This window comes from Crocuta crocuta, unplaced genomic scaffold (genome assembly GCF_008692635.1).
Source record: "Crocuta crocuta isolate KB4526 unplaced genomic scaffold, BGI_CrCroc_1.0 scaffold95, whole genome shotgun sequence".
Taxonomy (NCBI): Eukaryota; Metazoa; Chordata; class Mammalia; order Carnivora; family Hyaenidae; genus Crocuta; species Crocuta crocuta.
In genome coordinates, this window is record NW_027530971.1 from 14,849,654 (window position 1) to 14,875,901 (window position 26,248).

Here is a 26,248-nt window from a genome sequence, read left to right on the forward strand (position 1 = left end):
GGAAGGGCAGCGGGGCCTGGGGGCGGGGCTTCGCGTCGGTCCCGCCCATCTCGGTTGTCATAGTGAGACGGGACGCACTGAGACTCCAGGATCCCAACCGCTGGAAGCTAGAGGCTGGCGCTATGGAGTACACGGGGAGCCAGTATATTGGGAAATACGTAGACGGGAGGTAAGGGACTCATCTGATTCACTATGTCTTAAATATCTGTGACTGGTTAAAGACGGCTGCCTGTGCAAACCACTTGATACCAGGCACTTTCACAAACTTTATTCCTTTTGGCCTTTGGGACAACGCTTTCAGGTATGATTGTTTATTTTCATTTTACGGTTCAGAAAAATGAGACCCAGTGAAGTAAAGTGACTTGCTCAAGGACACATATCTAATAAGCAGCATAGCTGAGATATATTCATTCCATATATACGTGTGTGTTTGCTATCTGTCAGTTTTAGATTCAGGGGTAAAACATATATATATAGTGGCTTTGCCTGAATCCTCTCCTCCCCACAGCAGCCCTATGAGATAGATACAATCCTCATTTTGCAGGTGGGAAAAGTGAGGCTCAGAATAATTATGTAACTGGCTCAAAGTCACCTAGTTGGCATTGGGCAGATCAGAGATCAAAACTCAGGTCTGACTCCAAAGCCCATGTGCTTTCTAACTATGGGGCCCTGCTACTGGTCTCCTACAGAGGACACATCCAGTTAGGACTGTCCTTGAAGGCTTTCTGGGGGAGAAAATATTTGAGATGGGCCCTGAGGTTTGGGTAGGATTTAGGTGGATGGAGAAGAAAGGTGAAGAATGTTTCCGGGCAGAGGAAGCAGCATGAGCATTAATTCAGACTTTAAGGGGAAGAGAAGGCAGTTCAGTTCAGCTGGAGTGTTGGATGTGTCTAAGGAAAGTGGAAGCCAGAGCTGGAATAGTGGGTCTGAGCTCTAGCATACAGAGATTTGAATACTGTGCACAATTCTGTGAGTGGGAGGAGCCACTGATAGATAGATCCTTGGTAGGGGTAGGCATTAGGAAATCTAATTTACCCTCCTCATAGTGCATATGTCACTTAGTAAATGTTGGCTGAGTGAATTAATGAAAGAAAGTAAGAAAAGAAAGAAAAAGAAGGAAGGAGAAAGAAAGAAATTTGAGATATGGTAATCATGTCCTCACTATGGATTGGGGTCTTTATCTCTTCTTTTTTAAAAAATTTTTAGTGTTTATTTATTTTTGAGAGAGAGAAAGAGGGACAGAGTGTGAGCAGGGGAGGGGCAGAAAGACAGGGAGACACAGAATCCAAAGCAGGCTCCAGGCTCTGAGCTGTCAGCCCAGAGCCCAACGTGGTGCTCAAACTCATGAACCACAATATCATGACCTTACCTGAAGTCTGTCATTTAATGGACTAAGCCACATAGGTGCCTCTGTTTGCTCTTTTTAACTTACTTTGAATTTATAATGAAGACTTTTTGTCTTGAATGAATAAAAGAAAAATGGGAGTGAAGGAAAGAGAGGGAGAAAGGGGAAAGAATGAGGGAGAGAGGCAGAATGGAAATAAAGAAATCAAGTCAGAGCCCATACTTGTCCCCATAAGAGGCAGCAGGACACTCAATCAAAGCAGAGGCAGAGGGGCTGCAGGAAAGAGAAAGATGTAGAAGTTCAGTAATTTACATTCTCAGGACGTGGCAACTGATTGGCTCCCAGTCCCACTCAGAGACTGCCTCCAGGTCCCCCTCAGTGCCTAGCTCTAGGCTTTGAACTTGGAGGATTCTGGTACCATTTGTGGAAATTGAGAACTCTGAGGAGGGACTTCTCTGGAGGAGGAGAGGATGAGTTTTATTTTGGGTGAGCTAGAGATGCCTATAGATTCGTCTGACCAATGAATGTCCAGTTTGCAGTTTAAAAAAAAGGGAGTGGGGTTCTAATCTCAAAGAAAGGTCTTGATGGAGACTGAAATGGTGGATGTGATTTCAAGCAAAGAGATAAAGGAGAAAAGGCATTCTCTCCCACATCTTGCAGTAGAATAAAAGCAAAATCACTTTTGAATTCTTACTCTATATTGGGCATTCCGCTATTGTTTCATAGCTATTATTTCATCCAATTAACTCAACTTCGGGGAGGAGTGTTGTCATTATCCCCATTTTGCAGATGAGGAACTCAGGCTCAGAGAGGTGAAGGAGCTTGCCCAAGGTCACACAGACTCAGAGGTGGAGCCAGGCCAGAACCAGGCCTGATAGCCCCAGGACTGTATGGCTCAGGAATCGTACCTTGAGCACAGTAGCATCATCTGTCGTCTGTCATCTGCTCAGTCAGTTCACTGACCCTTCTGTTTTCATTCCTTATGCAGTGGATGTTTACAGAGCACCTGTGTAAGCAGAATCATGATTCCAAGAACTAAGGATACCAAGGTCTTCATTAAGAAGCTTTGATGAAATAGGAAATATAAGGTATACAAGTACAACGCAAGGCAGGAAGTGCTGAGCATCCAACAGAAGTGCACACAAAAGCCTAAAGAAGTTCAGAGTTAGAACAGGTGACTCCCAGCTAGTGGGGAAGAATAGAGAAGGAATACGGGAATGAAGAAATGAAGGAAAGTGTATTTTTTCAGCACTTGCTGCACGGCGGGCCCTTTACTAGGAAAATCATTACACATTATCTGAGTTGATCTTGGGCATTAATCTCAGTTACTTTCACATGAAGAGAGTGGTCAACCAGCCAAGCTGGGCATCCTTGCCCTGTGCTCCTGTTAAGGGCCTGTCTTACACACACACACACACACACACGCCAACTAGCACATATTATGTAATTACTTCATTGAGTCCCCCACTAGACTGTGAGCCCCCTCAAGTAGGGGTGGGGTACTGTGTATACCTTGAACTTGTGACCATATTGTATCCAGCTGACCAGACTCACCACATATAGTAGGTGTTGATAGATAGTAGATGCTCTGGAAATACTTGTTGGAAAAAAGGGAAGGAAGAAAGGAAAACAAAAAGGTTTAGGAAAGTCTCCAAGATGATATGCCTAGGAAATGGTGAAATAAGATTCAAGCCCATGTCTCCTGTCTAGATTTCATCCTTTTCCAAATTCTCTACTAGTGGTGTGGAGTGCAGGGGTAGGCTGATCATGGGCGACAGGGAAGACCCAGAACCAACTGCCAGCAAACCTGACCCTAGTCTCTGGCCCTAGTCTCTGCTTCACGGCGCTGACTGTGAGGCTTTGAGCACAACCCTCTCCTCTCTGGGCCTACCAAGGGGTGTGTTGAGGGAAGTGTGAACTCCAGGACAGCCTATAGGTGAGGGGGAAGACAAAGAGACAAAACTCTGCACCCCCACCACCCCCACCTTCAACAACATAGACCCTCTCACTTTTGAATTTTTGAGGGAAACAAAAGAAAAAGTTTGGTTTTGAAGAAAATATTACTGGGATGGTAACATCAGAGTACCCTGAGGATGAGGTTCCCACCTGCTCGCCTGTGCCTGCCAGCTTTGATCCTCCAGCCACCATACACAGCTCAATCATTTCCCTTTGTCCTTGCAGGATGGAGGGTGAAGCCGAATACCTCCTCCCTACTGAAACAAAATATGTTGGCGAAATGAAGGACGGCATGTTTCATGGCCAAGGAACCCTGTACTTCCCCAGTGGGAGCCGCTATGATGCCATTTGGGAAAAGGGACTGGCTGTGAAGGTGATCAGCCTGAGGAGGGGAGGTTGCAGAGGACAAAGCCTTGGACAGGAAGAGCCCCCACTACAGAGCACCCTGACCTCTCCATCTGGTGCCCACCTCATTCCATTCCCTCTGCTCCCTTCCTACTCATCTCCCAGGGCTCTGGAATCCTCCCCTCTGGATCCAGAAGGGCCTCTGGAGAGCCCGTGATGAGTTTGAATCCTTGTGCCACTAACTGTGTGAGCTTGGGCCCATGACTTCCCCTATAAACTGGGGACAATAGTTGTACATCGTATTGCTACAAACTCAGTGCCTTAAAACAACAGAAATGTACTACCTTCCAGTTCTGGAAGTCAGAAGTCTAAAATAGGTCAGTGGTGCTGCATTCCTTCCAGAGGCTATACAGGAGAATCCATTTCCTTACCTTTTCCATTTTCTAGAAGCTTCCTGCCTTCCTGCATCACTCTGACCTCTGCCTCCATCGTCACCCCTCTTTCTCTGTTTTTTTTTTCATCATCCTGTCTTCCATCTCTCTGGCCCCCTTGCTTCCCCCTTATAAGGACCTTTTTTATTATATTTGGCCCACCCAGATAATCCAGGAAAATCTCCCCATTTCAAGATCCTTAACTTAATCACATCTGCAAAGTAACTTCTGCCAGATAGGGTTAACATTTTTACAGGTTCCAGCATTTATATGTGGATATCTTTGGGGGATCTTATTAGCCTGCCACGATAGTACTAGCCACCTCCTAGGGTGGTTGTGAATGCAAATGAGGTGATATCTCTAAGCAGCTTCCTCAGTACCTGGCATGCAGCAGGAACTCCATGTTAGGTCTTAGTCCTGCTGCTGCCACCGCTATTGGTATCATGACAAATCATCTAACCCATCTAACCCCACCTAGTATCTGTAGGCCATGAATACAATACAAGGAATCAGTGGAACCTCATGATTTGTACAAGAGTATAGTTTCTCTGGGTGAAACTGGCTGGCTATTAGCCACCTTAAGAAGGTTAAGAAACATTCCTTGTTTAACAGCTTGAGAATCTAAGCCCCAGGAAGGGGATATGACTTACCCAAGGTCACACAGTGAATTAATAGTATCGGAATTTCCACCTACGTTTCCTGATGCCCAGGCCAATGCGAACTCCACATCCTGGGGATTCCTTCAGCACTAGGGCAGCAAGAGCAGAATGTACATGTTTGTACAATGGGCTCTGACTGATGGCCATGACCTTTTTGGCTACAACTGAATGTTTACTCTATGCCAGGCACTGTGCTAGATGCTTTGCCAGTACTATCTCATTGAGCCAACCCTATGACATATATATTGTTATTATGCAGCTTTGCAAATGAGGGCTTTGCAAGGGCTTGGTCGGTCATCTGCCCAACGTCACACAGTGAGTCGCCATATTTTGAGTGCCAGTCACAGAGAGCCCAGCAATATAGCCATTCCTTCTAATCATCACAGCCATAATGGCTATTATAGTTACCACGTCTCTTCTGTGTGAATAAGAAAGCCACCTCTCTCCCTTGACATCTGTCGTTGGGAGAAGAGCAGCCTCACGCCTATGCGCATGCTCCTTTTAGTCCAGGCAGCCTCACGCCGGCGCGCATGCTCCTTGTCTTCCAGGGCACTTACACCTTCCCAGACGGGCTGCAGTATGATGCCCAGCACTGGCATTACTGCGACAGCTATGACCGGAGGTTTTACACCGAGATCTGCTATGGCTTGAAGCCTGCAGGTACCTGGGCACCCGCCCTTTCCTTCACACCCAGCCTGAGAGGGGAACGAAGGGCCGCGGCCTATTGAAGGAACGCAAAAGAGAGGAGGAATTGAGCAGAGGCCGAAGGACACCAAAGAGCCAGGTTGTAGAGCCAGAAAGACCAGTCCTCAGGTCTCCGCTGTACCAGCTGGGGACCGCAGGCAGGGCATTCATAGCTCTGTGCCTCAGTTTCTCTCCTGCGAAATGGGGCAATAGCATCATTCACCCCACAAGTGTGTTGAAAGTAGGATAAGGCATGTACAGTGTTTACAGCAACGTCTAGCTCACAGTGGGCGGTCCATCCCAGCGGGGGTTATTCCTAGCACCGGCTGTAGCACAGACATTGAGCAGCACGGAAGGAGAAGGAGCTCTGTGTATCAGGTGCTAGCTGGGGCTCTCTAGAATCTCCAGATGACCCTGCCATGCCTGCCGATCTGGTCCTGTGTTGTAGAGGAGGAAGCCGAGGCCCCAGGGTACAGACATACTTCCCAGGAGGAGTTCCAGGGGGTCCCAAGTCTTCCCTCTGCGTTCCCCGTATCATCAGAAACCATGTTCCATCACACAGGGTTACATTTGGGCCTAGACTCTGGATTCAGAGAGCAGCTACGTAAGGGGCTCATCTGTGTTTCTGGGGCTTGCGTGACGTCCTTTGCCCTTTAAGAGCATAGTTTCTGACACAGCTGAGACAATACGTCGAGCATGACAGGTGGGAAAGTGATTTTGCAAACTGTAAGAATAAATCCTAACTTATGAGATGATGGGGTGTAGTTGACGGATCCTGGAGCTGAGAGGTCTGGGTTTCAGTCCTAGATTCCCTCTCAGTAGCTGGATGAGCCTGGGCAAGTCAGCCTCCATGAGGGCAGAAACCTCCAGAAAGCACCCAGGTTGGAATCAGGCAGACCTGAGCTCAAACCTTGGCTCTGTCACCCTGAATCAGTTAGTTGATCAGGTGAACCTTCTCTCCCTTTGTCTCCTTTGTCAGCTCCTCCCACACACACACACAGTTCTTAATTTGGGGGTTCCCAGGGCTCTCTGTCCTTAGCCCCTTCTGTTATCATTCTGTACCCTCTCCCTAAACAAGCTGATTCATTTCTAAGACTTCATTTATACCATCAGCTTCCAAATGGAAATCAAAATCCCTGAGCCCCGGGTTCCTGCAGCCAACTTCCCCAACACCTGTATTTGTCATCTCTTACTCTGTCTACACTGAACTCCTTACCTTCCCCACCAGCCCCTTCTCCCCCAGTGATTGCTCCCTCAGAGACTGTTGCTCCCACCCACCTGGATGGCCCGAGTCCTGCCTTCTCCTTTCCCCACGTACAAGCCACCACCTGGTCCTGTGGATTCTACCTCTTAAATATATTCATTCAAGTGCTCATCACAGAATCGCTTACTAAGCACCTATATGGGCCATGCTGGGTTTCCTTCATTCTCTCTGGTGCTGCCCTGTTCCATCCTTTCCCCAGACTTCCAGCCTCTCCCCTCAGTTTAACCCACTCTGGGCCATTCTACACTCTACAGTCACTCTCATCTTTGAGAAACATGACTGTGATTGCCATCCCCCACCACATACCCTTCAGTGCCTCCTCACTACCCTCAAGATAAGGTTCCAAATTCTCAAAATGACCTGCATTCTCTGGCTCCTGCTGCTGTCCCCTACCTCACCCCACACTACCTGCCCTTCTTGGATATTCTCTCCTTCCTCACCATACTGGCTATACCTCTACTCCTTGAAAAGGCCATGCTGTCTCCTACTGTTCCCTCTGCTGGGATGCTCTGCCCTCTCACTTCACCCAGAGAACTCCTTCCCATCCTTCAGGTCTCAGCTTAATGCCCCTCAGTCTGGGGTTCCTTCCCTGAATTCCCAGACAAGGCAAGGTCTCCCTGTGCCATACTGCAGGGCAGCCGTGGCTGTGCCCAGAGCTCTATCATGAGTGCATAGTCTCTCTTCCCAAGCCGACTGAGCTCCATGAGAGCGGGGGCCCAGTCTTACTCACTGCTGTGTCCCCAGTGCCTGGCACATTGCTGGGCACACAGTAGGCACTCAGTAAAGAGTTACACAGGGAGGATAATGCTGACTTCACAGCAGAGAGATGAGCATGTGGGAATTAAGGCAATGACATTAAATTTCCTGAGTACCTACTCTGGGTCAGACACTGGCCGGGCCACCGGGGACACAGTCTCCTCCTTCCAGGAGCTGCCAGTCTAGGCGCCACTTAAGAACCTTATAAACAGCTCCTCCTGGGCTAGTTATGACAGGGCCTGGACTTTGTCATGGGCTCATCACCCCAACTGAAGCCTGCAGGCAGAGAGAGAGCCATGCCTTTCTGTCCACAAGGCTGACTGTGATGCACCCTCACGGTCTCTCTGCCTCCAGAGCCTATGCTCTTGGCATGGCCTCCCTAGAAACGGAGGATGGGGTCAAGGGCAGAAGCTGGGGTCTAGTCCCCAAGACCCTGCTCACAAAGCCATTTTCAGGACGCTGCTCTGGGGCACTGCTCCTACTGCTTTTGCTCTGAATCGGGAGTGTTTAGTCCAACGGTGGTAGCAGACATTCACACGAACAACCAGCCAGAAGTGGACTTGAGGGAAGCCGGGTTTAGATTTGGCCTTGGCAGTGAGTTAATTGTCCACTGTATCTTTTCAAGGGATCTCTCAACTCACCAATATAGACCCGCCTAGGAAAATCCCCGAAGGCTGTTACGATTGCGGAGACGGCTTCTATAACCCCGTCACCAGGATAATCAAAGACTATAGGAACCGCTTTTTGAGAAATGCAGGTATGTTCATTCTGACACCCTGTGGCACACGTTTTCTCTTCTCTCCTCTACCCATTGGTTTGTGCGTGTGTGTGCACAGACATGTGTGCATTTGGCAAGAAAGAAACTTTTGCTGATAAAAGACAAAAATTATGATCTGCTTCACAATTGGAATTCTCATGGCTGACAAGTCTGTACATAGTCATAAAATGAGGCAAGGGACATTTGTGGTTAAATGTGACAGCACATACGTATAACAGTAAAAGGATTAAAGTACATATTTTTGCATGCTTCCCTTTGCCTAGTATTTAATGAATGCGTACTAAATGCTAGACGCTATGAGCACCAAAGCTAGACACAAACCCCCTTCCTCATGGAGCTTATGTTTTGACAGGTGACAGACAAGCACCTTAAAGGGTTGATTGTCTCATGGGATAAGCCCAGTACACGGGGGAAACGGGGGAAACGTGGCACTAGATTGGGGCAGGGGGAGAGGTAAAGGCCGGAGTCCCAGGGAGCTGGGAGTGATGCCGTGGGAGCACGGAGAAGCGATACCTCATCCAGAATTGGAAATTCAGGGGGCTTCAAGAAGGAAGCGACAGCTAAAAGGAGACCTAGTGAATAACTGGGAGTCTGCCACAGGACACGGGGAGAGGTCTTCTAGAGAGGAAATAGCACAGGTAAATGTTGAGAAGGTGAAGGATGCCATGTGGTACAAGAATGCTGGCTGGCCCCTCAGCCATGGGAGTGCCCTGGAGGGTCCAGAACCTCAGTGGGCGGGCGGACGCAAGCTGATCAGAGTGATAGTGAGCAAACTCAGAGGAGGCCAGTGTACAAGTAACAACGCTTTCCTTTAACATGATAATTCAGAGCCTTTCTCTTTCCTAGAGTCACTGTCCCGCTAGAAATAACAAGAACTATGGGCCCTCCTTCTAGAAAAATGTGTGTGCTCATACATAGACATGCATGTTCACACACACGCGCATACACACGCACACACACACACATGCACATTTTGCATATAGTCTTAAGGGGTACTTCTAAAGACGGGGGTCAAGAAACTCTGCTCTAAGGGCAGAAAGAAACTTCCAGGGAGACCAGGAGGCCTGGGCTGGCTGATGAGAGCCTCCTCTCCCTGCAGGGGCATTTGCCCAGGAAGTCCGTGGTTGTCAGAAAGTTACCTTGTGGTGCTGGAGTAAGAGCAAAGTCAGCTGATCCCGTGGCTGAAGCCTGGGGTAGAAGTAGCGCTAACCCACTGGGCGCGCTGCAGGAACGTGGCCAGTGTTCACACTCCACGTCCCCTGGCAGTTTTCTCTAATGACTTCCCACTTTCCATGAACAGGGTATGCTCTGTAGAACACGAATTCTCCTGGGTGTCAATAGGCTCGCTATGAAGCTTCTTGATTGAGTAAATGAAAGAGATACTGAGTGAAACAATGCTGGACAATTTCGTTTATTGAAGGGCTTCTCAGAGCCATCAATATGCTAATAACTTTGTACTTTTCCTTCCCAGCAGTTATTTCAACTGTAATTAAATCCTCATTTCTGTGATTAATTGCTTGAATGTATGTGTTTTCCACTAGACTGTAAGATCCATGTGAGCAGGAAGTCTGTCTCTGTATCAGGCAGGGTCCAGTCAGGAAAACAGAGAGAATTTAGTATCAGAAAATCGGTTAAATAGATATTGGAATACTGAAAAAGGAAAAAATATTGGAGAACTGAAAAAGCATTGAGGTAACAGAGTAAATAACTGCAGGAAGCGGCTACTGCCCCCAAGAACTGGGGGTGGAGCCAGAGACTGGGCTGTTAGAACCTAGAGGGTCAAGAGAGGGCCCCCCCAGGAGGCAGCAACCCAGACCTCCGAGGACGGGCTGCTGCCCAGTGGGGCCTCTGGAGAGAGAGCCGGTAAAGCCGATGGTAGGACCCGGGAGAGAACTGTAAACTGGAAGTGAGTCGGCATTGCTGACATTGACACTGACATGAGCAACCAGCAACCCAGAAAAGAGTGTGTCCCCTCTGCCTCCACGTGCCTTGCAGCATCTAACGGGGGACAGCCGGCAGAGCAGAGATGCATCCCCCAGCCCGGTCCCAACTGCAAAGTGGGAATAGAAAGGTAGGTTTGGGGCTGAGAGTTAGCAGCTTGGTCACTGGCACAGGCCCCCCCGCCCTTTGGTGGTGGTTCAGTGTCCACACTCAGTCTTCTGTCCTACGAAGGTAACACGTTTGTGCCCTTCTGTGTGACTCGTTGAGAGGAGCCTTCATACAAACACAAAGATGCTCTCACCTTCCTTCCTAAGGGGGGGAGTTCCTCCCCCCTCCCACTGGCAGAAGTCCTGGGAGATGAAGGTCGATTGAGCGGGGCTGGGGGGGACTGATCACCTGGCTGGGATACAGGGTGTCAATGAGGAAAAAGGTATCAGAAGTGATCAGCCTTAAAGAATGAGCAGGATTTTGTTACCAAGGATGTTGGGGAAGGGCATTCCATGTAGAGGGAACAGCACGTGAAAAGACAGAGAGACCTGAAAAAAAAGTTATGGTGTGACTGGGGAATCAGCAGTTGTGGTTCCCAGAATCCTACCAAGCCATGCTTGCTAATAAAATTTGAAAATGCATTATGGCGTGAGCAGATAGAGCCCTGAGGATGTTTGGGGCAATGAAGTTATTCTGTATGACACTACAGCGATGCCTCTGCATTTTTCTACATTTTCCCAGCCCCGTCAAACGTACTGCACCAGAGTGAACCCAAATGTGAACTTTGGATGACCATGAGGTGTCAGTGTAGCATCCCCAGATGCGCCCACGCTAGTGGAGAATGCTGATAATGGGGAGGCCATGCATGCTTGGGGGCAGGGGCTATGCAGAAAATCTCTGTGCCTTCCTCTCAATTTTGTTGTGAACCTAAAACCGCTCTAAAAAAAAAAATTAGCCCTTAAAAACGCATCATGAGAAGGGAAGGCCATTCTTAGGAGGTTTGGAGAAGGACGGACACTGATGACTTGTTTGGTCAACAGACACTTAGTGATCAGTTGCTGTGGATCTGACTCTGGGTGAGACAACATCATAGAGTCTTCTCTCAGGGAGCAGGAGAAACTGACAGTACATCAGAGTTGCCGCAAGGGAACCTCGTGGAGGTACTTAACCCTGGAGGTCAGGGTCACGGGCCAGCAAGGTTTCCTGGAAAGAGTAAGATCTAACCGCAGCCTAAGTAAGAGCAGACAAGTGCAGTAGGGTTGGGAAGGGTGTTGGAGGCAGAGGGAACAGCAGGGGCCGAGGATAAGATGTGGGAGAACACTGGCTATTTAGGGGCTACAAGTGGTTTGGGAGCATGAGACAACACTATTTCAAGGGAAGAAATGCAAGAGAGGAAGCTCGAGGGGTAGGAAGGGCGAGGGCAGTAGTGGGAACCAGGGAGGGTTTCAGGCAGGTAGAGTAGTCACTGATTCATCATTTAGAGAGATTTCTCTGGTTGCATGTAGGGAAGGGGCCAGAGGGGGTAAGACTAGATAGGAAAGATGGCGGGATGGCAAGAGAGGGGCACCTGAAGGGCCCTGGGCCCCAGTGCTGTGTGCCAGAGACCCAGGTTCCATGTCTGGGCCCAGCTTTCAGGCTGCCTGCTGGCTGACCCTGGGCCAGTGCCTTCCCTCTCTGGGCCCCTTGCTCTTGATCTGTAAAATGAGGGAGTCGGGCTGGATAATTTCTAGGGTCTTTCCAACCTTAAGAGGCTGCGATGGTGGAGAAAGGTAGCCAAGGGGTATTTTGGTCCTGATATTATAGGACAGATCAAGTATGGAGTGCCCTGAAAACCACTAAAAGGAGCCTCTGTTTATGGCCACCTAGTCATTACCTTTGATTCACCTCACCCTGCCAGGGACTGACCCGGACTTCTGTCCATCTCCTGTTTTCTCTGGGGCCCTTTCTCCTCTGCATTCTGTTCTGCCGCCATAAACAGTTCTTCCTGTTGGCATCCCCAAGGTGCAGGGCTGCCGGCCATGCGGTGGTGCCTGAGGCCCTCCCAGAATAAACAGAGTGGCCCAAGCCACTGCTATTATGAAGTACATGCCACCTTGGCTGGGTCAGGGCCGGGGACACTCTTTTTATAGGAGGTCACAGGCTAGGGCACCAGCAGAAGGGTTGCCTTCGGTTCATCCTCGGGCCTCTCTGGACGGCCCCAGCTCCTCCTCCGCCTCGCACTGGCTTCACCCCCCAGGCCTGATGGAATAGCTTTATTAGCCCACTGAACCACAAATTGCTGAATGGAAAGCATTCCTGACAACCCCAGGTTTGCTAGACTTGGCTTTCTTACCTGGGGAGGATGTACCTGCTTGCTGGAATCCGGTGAGAATTTAAATCTATCCTTCCACTCACCAGAAAGCTTTGAGTGCCCTCTGTGCGCCAGGCTTTGGGGATCCAGGCAGGCAAGAATTCTTTCAGTCTGTGGCTCTCAAACCTTTGGCCCCAGGGCTGCAGTAAGCAATAGTGTACATCACAACCCAGTATACACATTTGTATGTATTCCTTGTATCTATGATGCACTAGGATATTTTCTATCTTAATTTTTTAAAGTTTATTTATTTTGAGGGAGACACGGGGCAGGCAAGGGGCAGAGAGAGAGGAGACAGAGACTCCCAAGGAGGAGACAGAGACTGATCCAGGGCTCAAACTCACGAACCGTGAGATCATGACCTGAGCAGAAACGAAGTCGCACGCTTAAGCAACTGAGCCACCCAGTCGCCCCTATTTAATTTTTAAAAATTCTGGTTGCTGTGCACGAAGTGGATTTCACAACCCTCGTAAGGATTGGGACCAACCACTGATAGATCATTGTCCTAGGCAGCCTTCCCTGACCACTCTCTTCCCACCGCCTCCGTCTCCTGCTCTGTTGGGTTAGGTGTTCCTCTTCTGCACTCCCAGCAGCACTTAGCCCATAACCGCCGAAGTATCTTGATTTGGCTAGCTCCCTTGCTAGACCAGCAGCTACTTGAGGGCAGGGACCATGTGACTATTTCTGACTCATCACTGGGTCCCCAGCAACTCACACAGGTCCCCAGACTTGGAGCTGATTGAATGTTTACTTAAGAAAACCGGGCAGGCAGGCAGAGGACCTGCCTACAAGCCCCTCATAGTCTTCAACAAATTATATAGTATTCAGTCCCCAGCACATAACAGACAACTTATTATTTTGAATAGTAAAAACAATCCATTGTATTTCTCCACACCTCCAAGTTTTCACAGCTGCTTAAGCTTTGAAAAGCTTAAAAGCTTACGCATCAAAGGTCTCAAAGCAGCGACCCTCTGGCCAAATCTGGTCTGCGTGGCCTGTGTTTGGCTGGCCCTGTGCCTGAAATTGCCTGCATGTGGGCGCCTACTCGGGGCATGCACTTCCCAGGTCCCTGCCACTCGCTGCTGTCCGAGCCCCAGTGATGGCAGTCATTTCTGGTGCCCACCTTAAAGCTTTCATGCTCATGAGCACTGCATCTCAAGTGAACTTCCCTCGCATCCAGTGAGCTGGGAATGGGCGTGGCCTGCCATCAGGGAACTGGGTGTCCAGTAGGGAATGACAGACTGGTGATGGTGAGGCTGGATGCAAACCTGCTCCCATCTTACCACAAGTCTGGTGATCTTCCCACTGTACTTTCCTGCTGCCTTTGCTGGGACCATAAAACCTTAAAAGGTAGCAACTCAATGAAGCCAGTATTTTCCAATCAATACAGCAGACACAAAGCAAAACAGAGACCAAAGTGGGACTTGCCTCCTGTAGGAGACTTGGAAAGGTTAGAGAAACAACCTGGTGTGGTGGTTAAAAGCCCAGGATCTGGAATCCACACCTCTGGCCGGCCTCTGGTCCTCGATCCACCACTGGCTAGCTTACTCCTTGTCTCCTTTTGGAGTCTCAGTTTCCTCATCTGTAAAGTGGATGTTCTAGTAGTACTTAATCTAGAGGTTAGGAAAAATGACAATAGGTATGCAAGACACCTGGCACAGTGCTTGTGTCTGGTGACTGGCGGTTGTGACTGGTATCATGGTGATTACTGACTCAGGCTAGAGGAGAGAACGGAGAGGGAGGCCCTGGGGTTTGCTGAGATTTCTCTGGGTGCTCGAGAGACAAGGAGGCAGCCAGGGGGAACGAGCCTGGATGTGCCATGTCTGTCTGCCTCCTCGGGGGTTCTGCTTGGGAAACGAAATGCTGCGGAAACATTGGGCCCTGCAGGCCCTTGATTGTGGCCTTTAGAGTCTCCCAGTTCATCTTTCACCGTCCTGTCTCCTCCACCCCATGTTCCAGCTCAGCCGGACTAGCTGCTTCCATTGATAAACACACCTGTGCTCTCACCTCACGTCCTCCCCCTGCCCAGGATGCCCTTCCCCCTCCTCTCCACCCATCATAGTCCTCCACACCACTCTGTGGTTGGCATGGAAGAATGGCATGGGGTGCTCCCTGAACAGCCACAGCTCAGGGAAAGGCCTGGGCCTGTGGGGCATCCTTGCCAACCCCTTGCTAAGCCCTGTACCTGCTTATCTCTGCTGCTCTTTCCTGCCACCCCCAGTGGGTCATTTGTAGGAGCAGTGAAGACACCTGATCTTAGACAGGTTGATACCTTGCCCCCTGGTCAGCCAGCCAGTGACAGAGTCAGAGACGAACCCAACTTTGCCTAAATTCTGTTCTTCTCGGCCGTGTGTCCTAGCTTATTCTTTACTAGGTCATCTCCCTTTCTCGGCAGAGCCATGGTTCATTTATAGTTGTTTCTCCACGAAGCCCAGGCCCTGCCCCCACGGGACCTCTATAATGTTCCTAAATGAACGAAAAGGTCCATTGTAGAGTCTTAAGACAAAAACACCACCGTCCCCAAAGTGAGATGGTACGTTATTTGATAAAGGGCCCTTTACACACTGTGGGCCAATAAGGAAGCACTAGAAGATACTGGGGATAATTACCTTTAATATGGTGGGAAATTGGGAGATTAACCCTTACCCTCCTCCCCGTCCCTGTCATTCTCAGGAGGGATAAGCCAGAGCCATGTTAGCGGTTTATACATGTGTCTCTTCATGTAGCTCTTGCTCGCCTCCACGTTACTGGTAGGAATCATTTGCAAAATAACAGCACCGCTAATCCTTACTCCCTCCCCGCAATTAATGACACCCCATGCGAGTGTCTCAGATGAAAGGCACATTATTAATATTCAAAGGAAAAAACCCTCGTAACCATTTTAACATATACAACTAACAATGAACTAAATTTGCTTTGTGGAAGACAGAGAGTGAGCATCCCAAATTAGTTTATGTAAAAGCTGAAATTCTTCCCCGAAAGGTCTCAGTACCATCCTCAAAGAATATCCTGATCATCAGAAATGCCGTCAAGATTCCCGCCAACATTATCCCCTTTGTTGTCTGAAATGTCGAATCAGGCACATCTGGCAAATGTCCTAGAGCTCACAAGTCTTTCAAACAGCGTATAATTCCCAATGGTTAAAGAGATAACGCCACCGCTTAATCGTGCTGCTCTTCAAAATAGCACCAACTTTCCTTCAATCAGAAACAATGGCCTTGGCTTCTTAAAAATATCACATACCAGTGATTATTTGCAGAGAGGGCCCCTCTGTGTTTGAACCTGTGGGTTCCAGACAGAATTTAAAATCAGGATCGCAAGCCTCATTTGAATGTATGCTCAGTTAAATGGACAACGGGGCGGCAGGGAGGACTATGCATTGAGGTCCAAAAAGGAGACCTGGCCTGTGTCATCTGGAGTCTTGGGGAGGGGATGGCTGGCACCCCCCTCGCACTGTGATGGCGCGGTGAGCTGTGACATCGACGAAGCATTTTCCGTGCCCCAGACACCCAACTAAGACAGAGGGGAGCATTGCCTCCGCAATGTGATTCCAACTTGACACATGTGGACACAGAGGCTCGGAACTGAGGATAGAGAATTTCCCCCAGGAAATGGTAGGAACTGGGATTCACATTTGGGCCCATCTGCCTGCAAAGGTTTTCCTCGTCTCTCCACTTCACCAGGCCAGCTCCCACATCATCTGTCCAAAGAGGCCTGGGCAAAGAGCTTCCAAACATTGTTCATCTACTTCCCACCCACCTTTAGAAAGGTTGCATAATAAACACTTGGCCTTCTAACATTCCTGTGGCATTATTAAACAGCTGAAAACTGGAAGCATCCCAAATGTCCAACCGGAGGGAACTGAGTAAATAACACAAGGTATATCCTATAATACACACAGTGCGGTCACTAGAATGGCAGTCAAGTAATGGATCTGCTGAGATACAAAGTTGCCTTATTTATTTCTGGGGGGAAAGCAGGATAATAAAAACAACCAGCATTTACTGAGTGCTTCCTATGTTCCAGGCACTGGTTTGAGCATGTCGCACCGTTTATCTTATTTTATTTCATCTAATCCGCACGGTCACCCTGTGAAATGGTTGTCTCTGTTATTCCCACTTCACAGGTGGAGAAGGCGAGGTGACATACTTTGCCTAAAGTGACACAAACCTGGAACTTGATCCCAGGTTCAACTGACTCAAAGCTAAAGGTGGCATCTGATGGTTCTGGAGTCTCCTAGTGAAAGAAAGAAAGAGCCGGAACCTTCCTTTTCCCCTGGATAGTTCTCTGCCCACTTTTTTTGCTCCAAAACTGCCCAAAGAGCAAGACTTTTGGTGCCACTGACAAACCCAGACTCATTTTGAGGCCACTGTCTTCACCTGACAGGTGAGAAACCTGGGACCTGCAGAGGGAAGTCACCCGCCCGGCCCCATACCGCCTGCGTGTGGTAGCGCCGGGCCCGGTCCCCGCCACCAGCCAGGCAACCCTCCGCAGCAAAGCCGCCTCTCCACAACGCTTCTCCTGTGGCTTTGGCAAAATGGCCCAGTGAGTCTCCCACACGGGCCCTCCCGCCGTCATCTCTCCGCGACACAAAAGGCAATTTGCCCAAATGTTATAATCACCTGGAGGCTGGCACACAGGGGGCATCCCCGCCTTATCCGTGGTATTGTTAGCAGCGCCATAATGAAGGCTTTGTGGAGGGATAATGTCACACTTGTAACTGCCAAATAAAATGCCTGCACAGATCACACACGCCTGCCAGCAGACTCGGGCATCTGCTTTAAGCAGAAAGGGTGGGAAGGGAAGTGATGAGCCTGGAAAGCTTCTCCTGTGCCAGGGACTTACCACATCCCGATCCTTTGAGGAATATATCATTACCTCTGTTTGGCAGCTGGGGAAACTGAGGCTCACTGATGGATGCAGCTAGTAAAGGGTGGACTCTGAATTTGAACCTAGGCCCCGCTGACACCAGACACCTTACTCTGGACTGAGATAGTCTATGGCCTTTTGTGAATCTTGAACCTGTCTGAGAGCCTGGGCAAAGCTATAGAACTCCTCTCCAGAGACATACACTTGAACCCAAAACCAGAACTTTGCCAATAGAGCGTGGAAGCTGCTCAGGTCGAGGTCTCGGCTCTAGGAGTAACAGCCTGCCCGGATTACTGCCTCTCCTTGACCGAGAATTGTCCATCGCCCCCTCTGTCCCCACCCCAATTCCAAGGGCCCTGGAAATTCCCCTTCCAGCCCTGGTGCCCATCAGATTCTGGTAACAATAAGTCCCCCACCCCCACGGCAGCCTCCTGGAGGCATCCAAGGGACACAGCTTCCCCTTCCGCGGCTGGAGTCCTCCCCGGGGTTGGCCAGTGTAATGGTTTGTTTTGTCTCCTTTAATAGAAGTGAGTGCAAGGCCAGAGCCCAGGGGGCAGGACCTTCACGTACCTTCCCCAGCCCAAGCTCTGGAACTCGAGGCAGTTGGCTGAAAGTCCTGCTTGACCTCATGGAGAAGGAGGCAGGTTTCCAGGCAGGGCTTTAGAATTGGACCCTCAGACCCCTGCTCTGCCGTCTGTGTGATCTAAAAACGGGTCTCTTCTCTGAACACTGGACTCCTTTGAAAAGTCTGGGGAGAATAGGACCTTCCTTTCAGGGTTGTGGTGAGCGTCACTGAGAGGACACGGGGGACACAGCAAAAGCAGGGCCTCCAGAAATCCCCTCAGGCCAGGTCTTTACCTACCCTCTCACTGGGGTGGGGGTGGGGGCAGACTCTGCGTCGACCCCTCCGAACCAGCAAGGCGGGGGTCCGGGGGGGAGCGGAGGCATGCACAGTCACAGGATCTGGGATGGGTGCTCTCTGGACAGACGCGCAGGGCCTTTAGGGAGCCTAGGCGTACAAAAGACCGTAGCGAACCTCTTACCGCTCAAAATACAGTCCAGAAATCAGAATCACATAAACCATAAATACGTGTATGGAAAGAAGTCCAGCAAAACTCTATATTCCTCTGGGGTTTATGTTAATGTTTAGTTCAAAATGTCACATACGAGGTTCCTTCAAAACACTGGGAGTGCCCGTTTGCTGGTTCCCGGAGCCAGAGGCACGGTGTGCTTGAGGGGCTGAGCACCAGTGTGCCCCAGGTGTAGTTGTGATGCTGTCCTTCCTGAAAAAGGCTAGGCCTTAAAGGATGGGAGATGGATCTTGCTGATGGAAGGGAAGGAACAAAGTGCAGAGAGATGCAGGGACATAGGGTGCTCAGGACGGAGCACCTGAGATTGGCTCTTGTGTTGGGGGACAGAGGAAGAGTCAAGGGAGGTCTCCCTCAAGCGGTGATGGACAGACTGGGCTTTGACTGGTATGTAGGAGTACATCCTTGCCTGGCATTCAAGGCACGGGGACCCAGTGCAGGGTGGAGAGAGCCTGGAATGCCATCCTTCAGACAGTGAGAGCTAAAGGCATGGCAGCTACAGAGACGTTTTTCAGGGAAGTGTGTAGTGGCTGAGGGCTACTGGTGTGGAGATGAGACGTGGGTATGTCCCCCTGTGCCCACTCACTGGCTGAGTGAGTCTGGGCAGATGACATCACCTCTCTGAGCCTCAGCACCCTCACCCTTCAAATGGGGATGATATCAGTGACTTTGCAAGATTCCCATGAGGATTGAGCTCCAGTCTGCTAGTGGGTTCTGTGGATAATCTTCACATCCCCCTGGCTGCCCCCATTGCCAAAGCCTTAATTCAGCCCTTAGCATCTGCCAGCTAGAGGACAGAGGCCCCAACTGCCAGGCCTGTCCCCTTCACACAGCTGGAGAGCGGGAGCATAAGGGAGCAGTGGTCAGAGCAAAGGCTACGGGGGCCCAGGCTAACTGAGTGACCTAGGCCTTGGCACACTGTTTCCCTGAGCTACCTGTGTACAGTGGCTAGGCGTCATTAATACAAATCACAAATTCCATCATGGGTGCTTGAAAACCGGAAGCAGAACAGCAAGAGGAATGGGACCACAGCTGTGTTGGTGGCTTGGCACCCTCCCCCCACTCGCTCACTGGGGATACGGGGACACATGAATCTCTGGGTCTCTGGCCCCGTGTGCCTCCTTCCCACACACAGGATGATTCTAGTATTCAGGGATATGTATTTTTTTTAACCGGGTGGCTGTGCTTTTGGACCTCAACAGCAGAAATGACCCTCTCTTCCAACAATGTCAGAATGCCAACTGCTTGGCACTTACTGGGATGTCCTTTCCCGGTACGGAGCCTATCTAAGGGATTCCCAAGGGTCATTATAACTCAGGGCACTTTTCCCTTCACCGACCGAATGGAGCACCTACAGCTCCTACCTGAGGCAGCAGCAGCTGTGCTCACAACAGATGTTTATGAGGAGCGCGTGCGATCAGGCATGCAAGGTACAGGACTCAGCACCTGGCACGTGGAAGTGCTCCCTGACCCCAGGTGGCCATATTCCTGGGACTCACCTCTCCCAGGCATAGCCCTGATCCAGTCCTAAGCCTGACTTTGGAGGCCTCACTCCTGCCATTTCAACATATTAGAACAAAATGTATCCACACTCCCACATTAAATACATATATATTTTGCTGTTAAAACTTTGAAAGGATTTTTAAAACTTTGCCTGGCAAATTATTGGACTACTTGTCTGGCTGTGACTTTTAGAGAGCCGTGTGCACACTGGTGAATTCTTGCAAAATGAGGAAAGCAAGCCTACAAACTGATTTCAAGTGTAATAAAATTGTTTTGATTTCTAAATTTAATAACTAAGCCCGAATGCATTAATTAGAACATTAATTTCAGGTTTGCATCTTCTCTTTATTTTAGAGTCAGTTCTCTCCAAACCTCTCACATTTGAATAGACTTTGAAAAGCTGTGGGTGCTGGGCCCTGCATCTCTAGTTCCCAGTGGGTGAAGCGGTCTGGTTTAATCCACCCCCGACCCTGGACCTCTCCACCCACCCAGCCCAGAAAATGCTCTTTTGCAGAGAAAATGAAGAGCAGCCCCAAGGCCTCCCCTACTGCCCCTTGGCGGGCTCTGCCTGGGCAACGACCCCTTAGTCAGTATTGGCCATACCGTGACCTTGGCCTCTGGCCACCAGCACTGCCAAGCAAAGTTCAAAGCCTCTTTCTTGTCAGGAGTTATGACGAGGAGGTGCGGGCGTTGCCGCCCTCACTGCGGGCACTGGCTTTGCTCAGGGCCTTGGCCCTGCCCCACCTGCTCACCAGCCCTGCATTTGCACAGAGGGTGGGGCTCCCCACCGGCTGGGGCGCCAGGGTTTACCAGGCACCTCCCATCCCCGCCTGGAACCTCAGTTCACCTAGGAGCCAAGTGAGAGTTGGCGGTGACCCCAGGAAAAAAGAGTGGCCCTCATGACAGAGCCTGGCACAGTGGACGAGCCCTGGGCCATCACCGAGGGATGGCCATCCCTCGGCACCTGATCAAGCACATACTGACCGCAGGTACTCATAAACTGTCACTCACCCAGCCACACACCGAACACCTGAGACACAGCCACGTGCACACTCACAGCACACACCTATTCACGCTTGCACATGCCAGTTTGTGGCCATGCACACACACCACAAAGAGCCCTTCCCCTCTGCCCTGGCAGAAGAAGTGAGGCGACTTATTTCCCCTTGGAGTCTCAGTTTCTTGTCTTAAATGGGGACGGCCTGTGTCACTCACTGTACAGAGGACAGACATGACCCTCTTCCCACAGAACCAGGCACCTCCTAGATGCTCTGCCAGTGTGAGCCTCCTCCCCTCTCCTGAGGCTAAGATGCCTGGTTTCATCTTGGTCCCCTCCCTTTCCCAGCGGGAGGGAGCTGCATAGCCACGGTGACCGCAGGTGTACTAAGCCCAAAGGCACGCCAAGAGGTAGCAGAATCCGGCTTGTGGGCGCCTGATAACCCGCATCCACCCGTTGGCCCTCTCTGGGCTCGCCTGCCCCAGCCTGCCCACCTCGCTTTGAACAAAAATCATTAGCTGAGCTGTGGTTCTTGATCCTTATGATGCTGATCCTTGTGTAAAGACCTCCTCCTCCTCTTCCCCCGGGTCCCTCCCCGCTGGGAACCAGAAATCTCAGGGTGCTCTGAGTCACTTAAGAACACTCACTTGAAGGCATCCAGTCAGGGAATCAAAGACCCATCAAATGGTGATCATAGCTCCTACTTCCTGGGGACCAACCTGATGCCTTTCATCCTGGCTCTGCAGGAGGTCTGACTAAACCCCTGCACGGACAAGGAGCTCAGCTCAGAGAGGGAGAGTGGCTTGTCCAAGATCACCCAGCAAGTTGGCGACGGGGCTCAGCAGTGAACCCAGAGCTATGCCATGCTGCCACGTGCACCCTGAAGTCTCACCTTGCCAAGGCAACCCCCGGCTTTCTTTTGTTTTTTGGCATTTCCTGTGCACCAGGCGCTGTGCTAAGTACTCTTCAAGAGTGATCCCAATTGATGGTCACAGGAAGCCTTCCAGCAGGCACTTTGTAGATAAGGAAATGAGACCCAGAGAGGTGTGAGGCCACTTGCCCAGTGCCTGTGCTCTTAACCACCACGCCACTTGCTCCCTGCTGGCCATCTGGGAGCTCACATTGCCCTGATCTGTTGGGAGATTTTCGGGATCTCTTCTCTCCCCTGTACCCCGCCGTGCCGCAGATCGCACTAATGACCCGGGCCCTGCTCGTGGCCTGTGCAGGCCTGCCCCTCCCTGCCCTCCCTGGGAGGCAGGCCCCAGGCCAGCCAGGGCTTTGAGCTTCCTGAGTGTGGTTGGTACCCCGGTATGAGCCCAGACAACCCATCCTTTCTGTGCGGTGGAGCTGCTCAATCTGTGGCCTCAAGACACAAAAGGAAACAGCAGTCTTTGCCCTGCACTTGGCATATCTGCTTGGCCCACTCAGGGGAGCTCCCTTTGCTGAGGGTGGAGAAGAAATTCTTCCCCCTTTGTCCAAATCCCACAGGGATAAGCCTATTGCTTTTATGTCCCCAACTTTACATTTTTTCATTCATTCATTCACCATGAATTTATTAAGTACTTTTAAAGTCCCCAGCCTACGCCAGGCTCTGAGGACCAGGAGTACATGGGTCACAACCGCCCCAGGCTGGTGTGGGCAACCATGAACCTTAGCCAGGGCCCGGGCAGGTGGCATCCAGGCAGGGCCCATGCGGTGGAGGACAGCCAGGAGGGCACTGGGCCCAGCCACACACATTCACGAGCAGCCTTAAGTCTGGAATGTGCAGCACGAAAAGAAAGCCGTGTTCACCAGGCAGCTCCAGCTTCACACCCTCTTCCTGCACACATGGCCTTTAGTGTGCTGTGGGCTTTACACTTCCTTGAAAGAAATCCTGGAATAGACATTTATACTGCGTTTGGCTGTTTGTGTTACAAGCGTCAATTTGTCCAGTATACACATTTAAACCACGCTGCTGCGACCGTTATTCTCGCATCTAGGCCTTTCTTTGATATACACTAAGGTCCTGAAATGGGGAGTGCTTTGAGAGGCCCTGCCCCTGCCCCAGGTCCTGTGAGGAAGGGTGTTCCCAGCCCCAAGCAGCAGGTGCAAGGGCACAGAGGCCCCACATGACTGACTACAGCACAACAGGGTGACTGCATATTACTGGGTGAGGCAGGCCGGGAAGGGAGGGCGGTCTGGAGAGCAGGAAGACTAGATGGGGGGCCTTGAAGTCCAGGTGAAGGAGTGGGGAGTCTTTCCACATACAGCTTCTCAGCAGGGTTGTTCAGGGTCAGATTTGGGGTCTCTCTGCCGAAAGTTCCTTTTCTTCTCTATAAGAAGCCCAGTTCTACTAAGGATTGGTGAGATTCCTCGGGGGGGGGGGGGGGGTCACGNCAGGTGGCAGTGAGGTCACTTCTAAAGCTTCAGACCAGAATAAAGAAATCTTTCTGGCCCAAAGGCAGACAGACCTGAACCTGAAGAGTATCTGATTCAAGCCTTAGAACGACATTCCCTGCTGAGTCTCAGTCCCCTGTCCCCCTAGCACTGGGCATAAGGCCGGCCACAGGATTGGCTCATTCTTCCATCCATCCATCCATCCATTCATTGAACAGATATGGACTAAGCACCTCCAATACACTTGTAATCTAAGCACTGGCGATATCACCGAACAGGAGACAGGCTCCTGGTTTCATTGGAGCCCGCAGTTTGGATGGGGAACATGGACAACATACGAATAAACAAGAAAGAAGGGCATGTGCTCTAAAGAGAAGAAAGTGAAGAGGGGACAGAGGTGGTTAGACTGAGATCACTGAGGAAGTGACATTTGAGCTGAGACCTGGATGCCAAGAAACAGGTGCTCAGCGAAAGTTTACAAGTCCAAATCAACTCTTTTTTGTTGGTTTTTTCTTTTTTTGCTCTCTGCCCGAACTGTCCTGCAAGGAGGAAGTCACTCTGCAGGCACCACTGAGGAAGGGGACTTAAACCCCACCCCTGGACAGCAGAGTATTCACATAAATTATCTGGAACTCTTCTGCTCAGAAAAGTTGTCTACTCTCCGATTGTTATGCATTTTTACCAGTATTTTAACGCTGACTCTTTGTAGAAATTCAAGAGCCCCATTGGTGTTCTAGGAACCTAGAAATATTTTATTTCAATTACCAAAATGCATGAAATTAGCAAGGTATTAAATTGGAGGGTAGGAAAAAAGATAGTCGTTTTAAAAAATTTTTTCTATTGTCAATACACATTAAGAAGATTTGGGAAATACCCGAAACAGAAGAACGTCTCCCATTCCACTGATCAGAGATTTGTCACATTCAATGTATTATTTAAATTTTTTCTCCTGTGCACAGGTTTTACAGATTATACTGTCTATGTAATTTTGTTTCCTGCTGCTTCCCACCTTTTCTTTTCGCTTACTCACATATCAAAAGCATTTCTACGTTGCTATACAGACTTCATAACCCTCCTTTTTCAATAGCTGCTAAATCACCATGCCCTCCCCTCTCCCACCCTGCCCCCAAACTTAGCATGATACCTGGCCCAGAGTCCGAGTTTAGAAATTAGTTGTTAAATGAAGAATATACAACAAAGTAATCATTCTCTTGTTTTCTAAACATAGGTTATTTCAGTTTTCTTGATTCCAAATAATACTGAGACAAACAGATTATTCCCTTAGGATAGCGTCCCGCAGTGGAATTAATAGGCCAACAAGACCAAAACTTTTCAAGATAAATGCACCGAACCAGAAATCTCCCTCCCCTTCCCCACTGAACCACCGGCAATTGTGCCAGGGTAATAATTTACAATTGATTAAAGAGTTTGCCGGGTGTGTTTTTTTTCCCATCCTCCCCCCACCCAACCGCCCTTTCCCCCTCCCCTCCTGCCAAAAAGGGGGGAAATTATCTGAGAAGGTGAAGATGTTCTCAGACAATCATATTAACATATTCCAACAATTGCAATTTGCAAAATAGTAATCACAACTCCCAGGATCTGGGAGGCATTAATCAAAGCTGCAGGTTTAATTCCATTTTAAATATTGATGAAATGTGCTTCGGGAGCCTCACCCTGGCGTGGCGGGGCCAGGGGAGCCTCTGCGCTGCGCAGAGGAGGTGGAGGGAGGGTTGGTGAGCAGCTGCCTGGAGGGGAGGCATCTGTGATTCAAATTGGTGGCTGTGCCGCCAGGTAGAGAGCGAGAGGGGTAGTGAAGAGGCTGTTAAGTCCATTGCTGTCAATTTGTAACGATCAGGGAGGGGCCTGAGGGCTGGTTTAGCACAATAAACCCAGTTTGTCTGGTTTCAGGGGTTAGCACTGAAGAGCTTGCAGCTGCACTGATTCGAATAGCCCAGAGACTTCAGAACTGTAATTATCAACCAGGCTGCTCGCGGTGTGGCAAAAGTGGGCTTCACCAGCGCTTAACTCCTTGTGTGCCGCGCTGTCCCCACCCCTGGGGAGGGGGGGTTGACAGCTACACGTGGGGTCCCAGGCATCCTTCTCAGGGGGAACTGAGGCCCACTGGCTGCTTAGGGAGGGCCCCAAAGGCCAGAGCGTGCCAGGCAGCAAGCCTCTTTCCTTAGGTCACAGAGAAATAGAGGGGAGGGGGCAGAGGAGGCTAGCTCTGTAGGGGCAGCCTAGCCTACCCTTATCACATCAGCCCTGGGGTGGCAGGCAGGCTCTGGAGCCTGGTGAGCCTTGACTTGAATTCCACTGGCTGTGGACTCGGGGCAAGGCTCATCACCTCTGTAAGATGGGGGTAACCTCCCCTACCCTGCCGAACTATCACACGACTCAAGGAGATGGGTGTTTGGAAAACATGGAGCGCACAGTAGGCTGTCAGTAAGCCCCCATCTCCGGATCCGCCTGGTGCGTTCTCAGAAGAGGAAGGGGGCAGGGTTTGGGCTGGGCCTACAGGTTTGAGCTCTCAGGGAGTGCCCCTGTTCCCTGGCTACTGCCATTTGTCACGCAGGAGGATGGGCAGTCCCAGGCTCCCATCCCTTAAATGGGAGGCAGGTAAGGAGAGGAGACCAAGCTGCTCCAATGTTGTAGCCCTGAGGAGAACTGCTTGAGAGCAGGAGTTTGGGCTAATTCTCTTTGTCCCCAGGACACCAAGGGCTGAGGGAGGGACAGCAGGCTGGCTCTGCAACTCAGGCTTAGCAGGGAGTCTTGGTGAATGAAATGTGTGCACAATCCAGGACCCATGACCCACATCCTAGAAGTTCTCCCACAAGTCTGTGAAGGGGCGTGCCCAAGAGCGTTTATCCCAGAGGCATTTCTGGTAACGGGAGTTGGTGGCGGGGGGGGGCCCTTGGGGG

General features: G+C 50.4%; 1 protein-coding gene across 4 annotated transcripts in view; it reads left to right on the plus strand.

The window, feature by feature from the left end:
• The first annotated feature begins 33 nt into the window (after positions 1-33).
• The window catches only part of MORN5 (MORN repeat containing 5), a 27,646-nt gene continuing 1,431 nt past the window's right edge, over positions 34-26,248 (plus strand). The window contains exons 1-5 of one of the 4 annotated variants that reach the window (XM_077769816.1): positions 34-169; positions 3,527-3,674; positions 5,285-5,396; positions 8,066-8,197; positions 16,624-17,245. In XM_077769816.1, the coding sequence (XP_077625942.1) occupies positions 123-169; positions 3,527-3,674; positions 5,285-5,396; positions 8,066-8,197; positions 16,624-16,655 (471 nt within the window). In that variant the 5' untranslated portion in view covers positions 34-122 and the 3' untranslated portion in view covers positions 16,656-17,245. The other 3 variants (XM_077769814.1, XM_077769815.1, XM_077769813.1) reach the window with 3 other exon arrangements.